The sequence below is a fragment of the Dendropsophus ebraccatus genome, chromosome 5 (genome assembly GCF_027789765.1).
Source record: "Dendropsophus ebraccatus isolate aDenEbr1 chromosome 5, aDenEbr1.pat, whole genome shotgun sequence".
Lineage (NCBI taxonomy): Eukaryota > Metazoa > Chordata > Amphibia > Anura > Hylidae > Dendropsophus > Dendropsophus ebraccatus.
The window spans coordinates 62642433-62655976 of NC_091458.1; the positions used below are offsets into that span (position 1 = coordinate 62642433).

The window sequence follows — 13544 nt, forward strand, 5'->3', positions numbered from 1 at the left end:
AGGAAGCTTTTGCCTTTTTCCTGCCCACAAAAGGCTCTGTAAGAAAAGTATTTCACTGCAAGTAAGAAGACGTACAGATGTGTTCATGTAAGTACCAGAATTTTTTTAATTAATGTCTGTTTTTTGTGCAGGTCCAAAAGGCCATGAAGGAGAACCTAGCCACAGTGGAGGATAACTTCGCTACCATTGACTCAAGAATAAAAAAGCTGGGCAAATAAGTCAGTTGATCCTTACAAGCCTCAATGTGCAAGGTGCAAAAAAAGAATTCTGGCCAACGCTGCACTAGGAAATTCCTCTAAGTTCCCTTTGCGTAATAAGGAAAGTTTTACTATTGTGTAAATATATAGTCTTGTTATCCTCCAGTTTTACCTACTCCTCTGCTCTTTCCCCTGGTTATGCTTAGCGTGCTTGTCCTATACCTGGCCATGCAAAGGACAACCTAGCTATGCTTTACCATGGGCAAAGCCCTCAGGAAGTATAGCATTTTTCAAAGTATTGCGTTTGCATGCTGGTAATTGTGATGCAGACTGGGAACGTCTCAGGAGGAGGTGGTGCCTGTCTTAGGCTTTTTATTTATATCTGTATGTCCTAATGCCCTCTGGTACAGAATGCCCATAAAGGTATATCTCAAGAAAGCACCACAACTCCTATAACAGCATTCCTGACTAGAGGGAACATGTTCTACACTAACTGTCCTCTAATAAACATAAGTAAATTATAAGGATGAATATCTTGAAACTTAATAGGCTCTTTCTTATATAAAAATAATCTTTATAAAATGTGTCCTGTTTGTGACAATTATTTTGGACCCTGTGCAACACAGCACACCATTGTCTTATGATTTTTGTAAAGTGACTAAAGGGGTTGCCTCCACATGGTCACCCCTTTTCATTGTGAGCCCACCTTCTCTTAGAAATAGTGAATTTGCTTGGAGAAGCCATGGCCAGCCTATCATTTCCTCCTGCAGCAGCCACTGCTCCTGAATCGCTGCCCATGTAATATATGAATGGCTGGGCTCGCCAAGAGTCACATGTACACAGTAAACGCATTGCCCTGGTAGTTGATTCTGGGTCCAGTCATTTTCTTTTACCCATTCGCCCTATGACAGCACTCCTGGAGAGGACCTCTCACTGCAGGACAGTAAACCTGTGAAGATAAGTCTGACACACCTCTCCACACCTCAGTTCAGGTTTCCTGTCCGGCAGATAGGAGGCCTCTGAAAAGTCCCATCCTGGGATAGAGATCTACCTTCTCCACACCGGCTGCAGGTTCCCCCACTTGGCTGCTGCAACAGAGGGGTTCCCTGGATTGATAATTATTAGGAAGCATATTACCAGAATTATTGCACTGAATGTGTTGAGGGTGTATTGACAACACTTTTTGCTGCAAATTGCACTTTTTGTGACAGTTATTGTCTGCCTGCTTCATACTCGTGGGACCACAGTAAAACGTGTGCAGGTTTTGTTTCACAGTCAAAAACTGCACAACAGACTACCTGCCCGTGTGAGTATACAATTAAATAGGCTTAGAAAAACAGTCTCTTCTAGAAACAGAACCTTTCCTGTCCTCGGTTATGGTGTAGTTTTGCAGCTCACAATGTGAACATGGTATGAGGCCTCAGTCTGAAACTAGCTCTACCTACACCACAGCAACTTAATTCCAGTCCTCAAGGCCCATCATCAGGTCATGTTTTTAGGATATCCCATACAAAGGACACCTGTGAGAATACCTAATGCACGGAGTATACTTAGATCACCTGTAAATACTAAGGAAATCCTCAAAGCATAACAAAGGTGTGTGGCAGGACTAATGTCATGTTTAGTCTTGTCAACTGCCCCATGGATACATTACACAGGACTAAATGTACCATATACCATTTTACTTAGTAGAGATGGGGGTTACTTTATAAGGCAATGTATGAAAGTAGAACCTCTGCAAAAGACCCACCCCCTTATCCAGACTTTTTGATATGTCTTTAGTCTGCCCTACATTGTGGACAGTGTGAATTTTCTTTAGGCCTACCCTTAAGACCCGTTTTCAATGCAATTTTGAGTGGTTTCACTGTAAGTATATATTGGTAAAATCGTATGATTTAATTGAACACGTAATCTCCTTATTACATTCCTTCCACCAGAAATAAAAAAAAAAAAAAAAGGTAGTCTTCCCAGCTGTAGTAGAAAGAGATCAATTCAATGCCTATAGTCGGCGTGTATGTAAATGTACAGAATCGCATATAGGAAAAAAACACGGACGCACGTTAAATTTAAAACATTACCACACTTTTCATTTTAATACCTGATACAAAATAAAAAGACCCCTCAATGATCAGAAAACATAAAATCTAAAAATGTTTCAAAATATTTTCATCTGTTAAATTAAAGTCAACTTTCATATAAAAAGCTAAAATTCACAATTGTAAAAGTTTGTCTTGTTTTTTCCTTTTTTATTTTGTACAAAAAAAATATTAAAAACTTAAAAGGAGGAAAATATTTTACATGAAAAGGCAAAAAGTGATACAAAATCCAATTTCTTGTTGACATATTGTTTCTTTTTTTTGTCTCATAAGTAACAAGACAATGGGACTATACAATATTTACACACATAATAGGTTATACATTTGCATAATTGAGTGTACACATTAGCTCCATCCCTGCTGAAGAGGTCTGAAATGCATTCATTGAGAAGTGCTTTGCCATCAGTTAGGAGGGAGAAGAGAAGTCACTTATTCCTTAAGCGACTGGTCTATACTGAGCTAGGTGTAGTGTGCAGTAACAGGGGATCAATGCTACATTCTGGGATCTAGGCAGCAGAGCTCATTGAGATTAATTGTTACCTGCATGAAGAATGTGGGGCAGTAGAAGCCCCACCTATATGCACAGGTTATAGTCCTGGGACATTATATAGCACTTGTTAGATAAGGTGCTTGCAGCCTGTAAACTCTACATGCACTTACATGATGCAGAGCTGGTTGAGCTCTGGGCATTTTCCTATAATTTTTTGCAGGAAAGGTTATCTGATATAACACACTGTGGTATAAAAGAATTACACAAAGATTAAGAGTACTCCCATCATCTTTTAAAATGATACATTGACAGAATTCATGCACAGACATGTAGCGTGCCAGGATTCAATGTGTAGCAAGTTACACGGTGCCCCGTGACTATGGGGCTAATAAATAGAATATGGCTTTAGGCATCTCTTAAGAAGAGGATCATTAAATAGGTTTCAATTTGTAATTGTACAAAAATGAATCTAATCGCGTCAGATGTCATGAGGATAGATGATACTATAGGGTTTATAATGGGGATGTGTAGTGAAGATTGTATATTAGTATCAAAAATATCCACAACTGATGTTAGTTTGTTCACATTACTTGGGCACCACTGGAAGATAAGAGAACTAAAGATATACAGACTCGCTAGAGCACCGGAGTGGACCCCATTAAAGGTTAATGAGATCCATTCGAAATTACTTTGAAGCTTATCTGCCTAAGCTGCAATAGCAGCTTCATTAATAATGGAAGCCATGATGCGAATGTGAAGAAAGCCTTAATAAATTGTGTATAAATACGGCATCTTAGTTTACAATATTTATCACAGAGGGTAGATGTAAAATAAGTAAGAATGTATATGTTTCCTTCACTGCAACCTCAGTGGGTGTTGGGGGATAACATATCTCTGGATGAAATGCTGTGTGCTGACTGCAGCTGCAATAGATCTAACTGCAAGACCATAGGCAATCATTTGGGAAAATCTGGGAAGAGAAACAAAATCTCTCCACATGGTGCATTCTTTATGTGGTGTTTGCAGAGTTACCACTATTTCAGAAAGCCAGGGGAAACCAGCAATGTATGCTGCCCCTTACCACACCTTGTTGACAGCTTGTCTAGGTTACAAAGCACCGCCCTGCTGTAAAAGCAGAGGTTGGACTGTATATAATATATATTTTTTTTATTAGCCAGACCAGAGTTTACAGTAGCGTGGTGGTCAGTAACCTAGACAACAAGCTGTCAACTCGGGGAGAGAAAGAGCAGCATATCGGGAAAAGGAGACAAGTTTGCTAAATGGCTGTATGTATGTATAAAAATATTTAGTGTGATGAGCCTACAAATGGACACGTTAGTAATTTTACCCAGAAAACCTCTTTAGTAGATTTTATTTCAGTTATTTAGATCAAATCTGCTGCGGATCTGCACCATTAAATCTACTATGATACAGTACGTGTGAAGCTACCGTAAAGGGATAGTCTCATCTCAACTGATTGGTGGTGTGCCAGCACAAGCAGCCCTCACACTCAGCTGATCAGTGCCTGTACTGCACAGTGAAAAGGGCAGGAAGTCGTTTTGTCCAGAAAAAGCTTTTAAATTGTAGCCATTAGTATTGATTAAAAAAGAAATAAAATGACAAAGTCTAATCTGGGAGTCTAAATGCTAGGATGACTACTAGAGATGAGTGAATTTACAGTATTAGCGTAAGTGCTTCATTAGCTCAGCAGTCAACCTATCAGCTGCTTGCTTTTGAACTTCTTGCCATTCCAGATGCCTAAAAAAGCCGATTCCAGTCCAAGAAAATTTCTCCCAGTTACCCAAGACTGGATCCAGCTTTTCAAGGCTGATAAGCAGACTGCTGAGCTAACAAAATGCTTCGCTTCATTAATACTGTAAATTTGCTCAGCTCTAATTACTACTGATCTCAAAAAAAGGGGGTGCGGAGTCCTGGTGAAGAGGTAGCAGCACATAACACAGTCACTCTCCATTATAGATATTATGGGAGATATGGGACAGTGATGGGAACTATGCAGTGCAGACTGCCAAGACTTGTCTGCATTATCCAGATTATTTCTTGTTATGTACTAAAATACATAATATGTGGGTATTAACTAGCATACATTATAAACAATAAGATCGCATTTGCATCCATAAAATATGTTGTGACTTCCCTTGGGAGGAGCTGCATCTTGTTTCAGTCAAGAGTTGTAATGCGCTAGATACTAAGTTTAGTTGCCTCTAATCTCAATCCCCTTGTAATCACAGTATCTACCGCACAGTCGCAAATAACTACTCCCTATTTTACCAACAAACAAGATATTATGGTAAATATTATTCTAGACTTTTCTCTTATGGTTATTGTCTATGTGGGGAAATATAGAAATGAAGAAATGAAATGTATGTCTACTGGACAAATCAAAGTCTAAGTAGGTACTTTACCTTTGGGTTAAATCAAATGAAGAGAAGAAGCGTATGGTTATTAGTAACTATTATCGGATAACATTTTGGAGCAATGCTATGTGAATAGAGAAGATAACAAATCTATATTCATAGGGGATAACTAATAACCAGTTATTACTAAGAACAGACCTTTTAGGAAAGCTGACAACTCCTTCTTCAAGCTAAAGAAAAATATGCTTTCTTCCAGAAACAGATTTATCAAACATGGTGTAAAGTGAAACTGGCTCAGTTGCCCCTAGCAACCAATCAGATTCCACCTTTCATTTTCCCAAGAGTCTGTGAGGAATGAAAGGTGGAATCTGATAGGTTGCTAGGGGCAACTGAACCAGTTTCACTTTACACCATGTTTCATAAATTCCCCCCCCCCCCATGTGTGTAGCATTGCAACTTCTTTCCATTAAAATGAATAGAGCGAAGTTTCAATTTTGGATAACCCTTTAACCATCCTATAGCATACATTATAAAAGTATAAAAATTATTCTTAGCTAATTCTTTTAACAGCATGTTTTCTTGCCAGCAGTTACTACTGTGCCCAAAGAAAGCTAAATAAAATATTAATTACCATGATAAAAGAAGGAATTTCAATGTAATGTGCATGGCACTAAAATGGACACTCTTGTCTCAAACAATGTGGCTTTATGTGATTTTGAACATTTTTGTCAATAACTAGAGTAGTGTAATGTAACTTTTTCCCCAGCACAGTCAATGCATAGCAGTAATGAGTAGATGTAACCATTGGCCAGACTAGTGTGGCAAAGGAAGTAATTGTGGGTGTACTACTGGTAAACAGCCTAGCTTGTCCTGTCCCCTGAAAAATAGCTATGTACCATAGAGGAGGTTCACAGAGGCTCCATGAGTTAATGTAACCAAACCATGCATGTCAACACATTACATGATGCACATTTCATATTCAGACACAGATTTAAAAGTGCATTGGTAAAATGTTAATATGAAAGTATATGAGTCACCTATGATGCAAGGTCACTTGTAAAATATGTGACCCTCCTCTATGTACGTGGGAAATTGTAGTTTTTGTAACAGCTGGGGGGGGGGGTGTCTGGGTTTAACACCTGTGCTACATAAAGCTCTACATATAATGAAAGGCTTTAAGGTGCGTTTACACATAACGATTATCGTGAGAATTTGCGTGATAACGATCAAATTCGAACGATGATCGTACGTGTAAACACAGCGAACGATCAAACGACGAACGAGAAATCGTTCATTTTGATCTTTCAACATGTTGTCAAATCGTCGTTTACCAAAAATTCGCAGATCATTCCGTGTAAACAGTCGTTCGCCGATGTGAGATAGGCTTAAGCGATCGCAAAACGATTTTCCGTACGATATAATGTACCGTCTAAACGCTGATCGTTATGAAAAAAAAAATTGTTACTCAGACATCGTTAATCGTACGATCGGGCCAATTATCGCTACGTGTAAACGCACCTTCAGATGGCAGAATTGGGCCCTAACCATTAAAACAGAAACTTTGCCACAATAAGAAAATTAAGATCTCTGGAAGTTAAAAGGTGCATTTTCATCTTCCACATTTATGTAATATCCACAGGATTAGCTATAAATGCTTGATAGGTGTGACTCCCACCTCTGGAAGCCTCAACTATGGGATGGGGAATGGGGTCCTGTGTCACATTTTGCAGATTCACAGAGGCTGCTATCCTAACTGAATTCATCAGAAGGCGACACTGACTGCAGCCCCTGCCTTGACATATATGGGAGCTGTGGAGAGGTGATATAATCTACAAGTAAGAGTTGTGTAGTTGTAAAGCTGTGATATGCACCATAGCAGATGGAACAATAACAATCTTATCTAAAATTTCCAAATCTAAAGTACCAGAAAGTGGAAAAGAGGAAAAAAAAACATACATAAAAACAAGAATAAATAAATTAAAATAGTGTAATGGACAATAACATGTAAAAGGAGGTGGAGAATGCAGATTGTGCTTTTAGGAGCCTATCAGAATCACTTTATGGCTCAAGAACATGTAGGCATCTAGCAGCCTTCTACTTGGATTACACAAGTCCCCGGTATACATGATGGGAGTTTTATACCAATACTATGGGAGCCGCTAGGTATCTACACCAGATTACAGTGTTTCTCTAGAGCCTATTTCCTGCTGTCAAATTACAAGCTAAAATATTACTATATACAAACAAAAATTTAGAAATGGGGATAATGGCCTTCTCCTTCCACAGCATCCTCAAAAACTGCAGAGATATGCCACCCCTCCTACAAGAATTTAAGGGGTACTTTAAATATCTATAATATGTCAAACAATATACCTTTCAGAACACAAGTGTTTTAAATCTCATATAAAAGATTCAAATTATACAAAGTCCCAACACTAAATAAAGCACTGTAAATGGAGCTTATTGGGCCAGTGTACAGGCCTACTCTCATACTGGAGAGAAGCTGTGTAACTGTACAGACAAGATGGTGCCCTAGCTCCCCACCAGTGCAGCCTCTCACAACAGGAGATCTTGGGGTGTCAAAGAAAAGCTTTGCCTCTAGCTCACTGATAACATGTGGCATAGGCCAGGGAGCAGGGACGTGCCTCTGAGGTGAAGAGTAACTGGGTAAGGTACTGAGAATGAGCGTAGTTTATCCTAAAGGATCCTTCTTCGTCTGTTCTTGGCTGGGCGACCAGGGCGGTTCTGGCGGATAATGGGACGTTCAGCCTGTAAGAGAATACAGCTGACATTATATGTGTATCATTTATGAAACAAAAAGTATCTGAAACGTCTAAAAAGAGATATCGTATATCCCTGATGGAAGGCTGCAGTTCTTTCACACTGTATAGGTATACAAAGGGACACATTGCAGAAGGGAAACTACGATGATGTAACTGTCCGTATATGAACTATTACCATTAGTGATGAGCGAGTACTAAAATTCCTGGGTGCTTGATACTCGAGACAAATATTTCCCGATACTCGGGTGCTCGTTTCGAGTAACGAACCCCATTAAAGTCAATGGGAAACACGAGCATTATTGCAGTGGACCCAGGGAAGGTTGCGTGAAAACCTGTCAACCTCAGAAAATGATAGAAACATCTTTAAGTGGTGCTATATGGTGTATGGCACCTGTTACTCAGGACAATGAGCAGTGAGGTTGGATATGGCTGCACTTAAAAATGAAGCAACCCTGCAGACGACAAAAGATAGCGGTTGGACTGGTTTTTGGTGGTTGTCGTATAGTCTGTGTGTAAGTGGTGCTTTATGGTGTATGCCACCTGTTACACGGGACAATCAGCAGTGAGGTTCTATGGAGCTGTACTACAAATCACAGCAATGCAATGTACAACAGCAGCAGCAGCAGCCACAAAAAATATAATAGTACTGAGCACTTCTTAGGAGTCTCTATGCACCACCTGCTGTCCCCTTTCTGGCAGCAGCCAATCACCACAGTGTGCTGCTAAAATTGTGTTAGCTGCACTGCAAGTCCCAGGCAGCAGTCTGGAGTAATAAAAAAAATAAAAATAAATAAGATTCTAAGCCCTTACAGGGGCTGTTGGGTTCTTTCTCTAGTATCCCTGCTTACAGGAACGCTAATTCCCTCCCTAACTCTCCCTGACAAGCAGCAGCTCTGTCCCTAATCTTTTCCAGCATGCATGTGAGGCGAGGACACCGCGTGCCCAGATTCTTTTATGTCTGGGTCATCTGATCTGGCCAACCAATCGTTGCTATCGACATGTATGGGTCCCACGTCATCGCACGATTTACCGAAGAGTCTCCTGCATGTTGATTGTTTGAGAAATTGCGCCCAAACTTACCGGAAAATGATGATGCCATTTTCCTGAGTATCGCGAAAAGCTCGTCCGAGCATCGAGCACCTTCGAGTACCTTAATACTCGAACGAGTACCAAGCTCGCTCATCACTAGTTACCATATATGAATACAAAATATGGACAGTTACATCATCTAAGGTTACCGGGGGAAGCTAAGAAGTTTGCTTTGTAGTTAGCCCTCCCTCTTATCCTCCTGAGCTCCCTGTGGAGCCCTGGAACTGCTGACAGCCACCCAACACACATTTAATATCAAGAAGCGGTCTACTGAGGAAGGACTTTTTGCCTGGTGATAGGGTCCATAAATGGACAGCGATGTCATTGACGCTTCCAGAGACATTCAGAAAACTGATGCCGTTGTCTCCCGTTGGTACCAGGTTCATACTCTACTCCACCGCATCTTTCCAGACGTATCTCCACTCTGCTGGAGAAACTGGGGAAGAAGGGTCTATCTTACTAAACTAGTTCCTTTTTGGAAGGAGCTATGGCATTTCGCTTCATCCTTCACAGATTACTGTTTACCCTTTTCTTCATCCCTCTTCCTCTTGCATGTGTCAGACATCCCTCTCAAAAGCTATCGTCACTCTGTCCTCCGACATCTGATCAATGCTGCAAGGTCGTGCATCCCCGCTCTATGGAGACAACCTGATCCCCCTAAAATTTCCATGTGGCTGCGCAAAGTTGAAGACATTAAACGAATGGAAGATCTCTCTGCACAACTACATAATCAAGCCCCCTGTTTCCTTCGGACCTGGTTTTATTGGGATCAGTTTACAGACGAATAAAAATCCCTCTTGGCTCAGTGAGGAGCTTCCCCATCACCCCTAGCTTTCCTTTTTCTATTTCTTTTTCCGCCTGTTACTTGGTTGAGCGCTAGATCACTTGTTGGCACTTTTATTCTCTAATTATAGGGAGCTGTGGTTCTACAACTTAGATCTGTGCTGATTTTGTACTTTATATGTTCATTTCTTCTGTTGACTTGTGTTAACCGATTGGAACCTTGCACCGACCGGTGACAGTTGTTATGCCTGATTTAGAATTATAAAAAAAAAAAGAAAACTAATGCCATACTACAACTGTCATCCATAGGCTAATATGATATTCATTTTATGAATACGTTTCTTCTTAAAGTGTACCTATCATTCTGTGGTGGTGGCAGGATACGCTATAAAAATCTTGCAGGTACACAGTCTCTTCAGGCACGAGTTGAAAACAGAATGTCTGGAAGTGCTTATTACAATACAGTCATTGGCGCTTCTAGGAGTGCGCCTGCTGCCACCACAGAATGATTGGTTTGTTGAATGAAACAGAATTTAGCCTTCATCTCGCAATGGAGGTCTAAGGACATATTGCTAACCATGCTGCACAAACTTGAAACCAGGCTATAGTATCCTTTATGTTCTTTTACAAGAACTGCACCAATGTTACAATCTCATATTACTATTTCATATTTAGCATTGCAGTAGGTGCAGTGTACTCCTATATGGCTAAGGACCATATGCAATTGATGCTGCCAACAGATTGTACCCCTAACTGTGTTCCATATTGGGCTGTTACAAAATACAATACTTGCAAGTACATACTTAAGTATGACCATCTCCTCTAGGAGAGGTGAGAGTTTACTGAAGATTTTTTTTGGTGTAACTTACATTTAAACCATTGGCGGGATCCATAGTAGGCCATTTTGCAGGAACAGCTTCTATACGAGAGCCCATCCTCTGGGAACTGGAACCACAAAAGTATGAAAATGTGAGAATCGGGAAAGCATCAGTTTTCACAATTACTGAACTTTCAGGTAAAATATGCCAAAAGCATTTTCTACAACAGAAAGCATATTAAATACCAAATTAGACTACAAACACAAAGTAGAAGAAATAGATTACAGTATCACACATCCAAAACTTTGCCCCCATGTGGTCACCAACAGCAACAACGTTGCCAAGATTATCAGCAATATTGTGTGGCTTCTGGTGACTGCATACAGTCATGCAATGTGGGAATGCAACCTTAGACTACTTATATACTGTGCTTTCCAGCACCCATTCGCACCTGCATCCAAAACAATTTATCAATGGTCCCTTATTGATCCATTAATACAGATGTTTATTCTGTACACCTACACAGTGGCATCCATCAGACATTACATTACATTAGTTTTATGGTTCCTTGCTGCACAGCATAGCTCTGCTGTGCATCTCCCTGATGCTACCTGTTGCGGCTGCAGCTTTACAGCAAGGTAAAACTAGTTATATTCCCCTGCACGAGAATGGGAGAGGGACGGCAACTAGTCAACTGGGCGCTGAGCCACCCATGACTAGTTACGGCTCTCTGCCTGTCAGCATGCAGTGCGGAGATGATTGACAGGCAGAGAGACCACTTAGTGGTGGCTCTGCCTGTCAATCATCCCCATGCTGCGTGCTGACCGGCAGAGAGCTGTGACTAGTCATGGGGGCTCACCTCCCAGATGACTAGTTGCTGCCCTTCCCCCGTCCTCGCAGAGGAATAAAGCTTCTTTTTCCCCCACTGTAAAGCTACTGCTGTAGCTTCGGGAGATGCAGAGCAGAACTAACAATAACTAAAAATACTTTTGGCCGAACGTCTCCTTTAAACAGCTTTTAAATCTCTGAATAAGGATGTAAAGGTTATAGAAGGGATAAAGGTGTCAGGGCTACGAAGTGTATTCAGCAGTAATGTACCTACCTTGCTTAAAAATAAAAGGATGCATTAATATTGTATATTTATATTCATAGCCGACAGAGGCCTGGATGTTATATCACTATTGTAAATTTATCATTACCAATCAAACATGAGGCATTTATAAAGAAGGAGTCAAAAGTTGGAGTTTGGCTTACCAATGCCAAAACCAACCAGCATTTGTAGGACAGGCATAGACAATACTATTTTTTTTTAATCCCTCCATTGCGTTCCAAGCGCTGTAACTTTATTTTTCGTTGATATAGCCATATGAGGCCTTGCTTTAGTGAGACAAGTTGTGCTTTTTTTTAGCACCATTTTTGGGTTCATATATCTTATTGATTAATTTTTATTAACTCTTTTGTTGTGGAAAACATGGTGTGTGACAATCTATAACTTTATTTTCCGCATGAATAAGTTAAGTGAGGGCTCATTTTTTAATGGGAAAACATGTAGTTTTTATTGGTACCATTTTGGAATGCACAGCTTTTTCCTCATTTCCTTTTCCGATTTTAGTGGTAGGTGGTTAAAAATTAAAATGTTATTGTTTAGGTCTTTTTCGATGTGGAGATACTAAATATGTGTTTTGTTTTATGTAGAAAATGGGAAGGTTTTTTTCGTTTTTGGGGGCTTGCCCAGGCCCTGGAATATGGGCTGAATAAGTATCCTTGTTGACTGTCCTAAAAAAGGCATATCAGTGGCTATTAAGAGGTTAAAGGGGTTATCCAGTGCTACAAAAACATGGCCAATTTTGTACCACTCTTGTCTCCAGATTGGGTGGAGTTTGAAACTCAGTTCTATTGAAGTAAATGGAGCTTAATTGCAAACCACTACTGATCTGGAGACAAGAGTGGGGCAAAAGTGGCCATGTTTTTGTAGCGCTGGATAACCCCTTTAAGATTAGAGACTTGATTTCACACCCTGTTGTACATACGTTTAGTTGATTACTGGGGTATAGGAGAGTATGGAAAGATTATATATACAGAAATTTACGTACTTTTGGCCTCTTCTTCTTCCTCTACGGGAGCGTTTCAGCAGCTGGGGTGGCACCTGATGGGTAGAGAACCATTAAGGGCATTAAAAAGGTCTGAAAATCTGTGCTTACTATTTTCACACATTTCTCTTTAACTTTCAATTGATTTTCTGTAATTAACAGGAGGAAGCAGATTATCTTTGTGATACTGGGCAGTAAAAAGCTGTTCATAGACTACCAAGTTTAGATAGCCATACGGTGAACCCCTTGGCAGGAAGACAGTCCAGACACTGGAGATTACATATAAAATACACTTAAAGACCCTTATTGTAGTTTTCTGGTATGCAGACCTTGCCAAAAATGCCTGTTTAGGTGTGGGTCACTGGTAACAATACTGACCTGCATGCCTTTCCTGACCAGCTAATGATAACAGGTTATAAGTATTGTCCAGCATCCAAACAGAAAATATCTTTAAAAAGGGTACTCCACTTAAGAAAGAGTTAACCCTGTTCAATCCCCACCCATAATCTAAGCTTGTTTGTAATTGGTTTCTATTACATGGATTGGGACTGCAGCACATCCTGACTCACACCCTGAAGCTGCTGAAAATCCTCACTTCCTAGTTCACTCTGTCTCCACTCATCTGTCCTCCCCCTCCCTTCTGAGACCAAAGTCACATGATATCTGTCTCTTCTGTTGCCAGGCAAGCTTTAACACCTCATCTGTATCCCCGCCCACCACCATCACACCAATCAGTGAGCACCTGGCCAAAAGGCAGGAAAACAACAGAATAGTGAAAGCCTCCTGAGCAGTATGGGGGAAAGGAAAAAGTTGTTTCATCTCT

General features: G+C 40.4%; 2 protein-coding genes across 3 annotated transcripts in view; one reads left to right on the plus strand and one right to left on the minus strand.

The window, feature by feature from the left end:
* DCTN2 (dynactin subunit 2) overlaps positions 1-779 on the plus strand; it is a 30037-nt gene extending 29258 nt beyond the window's left edge. The window contains exon 14 of the mRNA XM_069970366.1: positions 132-779. Coding sequence (XP_069826467.1) covers positions 132-218 — 87 coding nt within the window. The 3' untranslated portion in view covers positions 219-779. The remainder of the gene's footprint in view (positions 1-131) is intronic.
* Positions 780-5591: 4812 nt separating this feature from the next.
* MBD6 (methyl-CpG binding domain protein 6) overlaps positions 5592-13544 on the minus strand; it is a 43855-nt gene continuing 35902 nt past the window's right edge. For both annotated transcript variants that reach the window (XM_069970367.1, XM_069970368.1), the window contains exons 11-13: positions 12725-12777; positions 10683-10758; positions 5592-7927 (exon numbers count right to left, since the gene is read on the minus strand). In XM_069970367.1, coding sequence (XP_069826468.1) covers positions 7856-7927; positions 10683-10758; positions 12725-12777 — 201 coding nt within the window. In that variant the 3' untranslated portion in view covers positions 5592-7855. The remainder of the gene's footprint in view (positions 7928-10682; positions 10759-12724; positions 12778-13544) is intronic.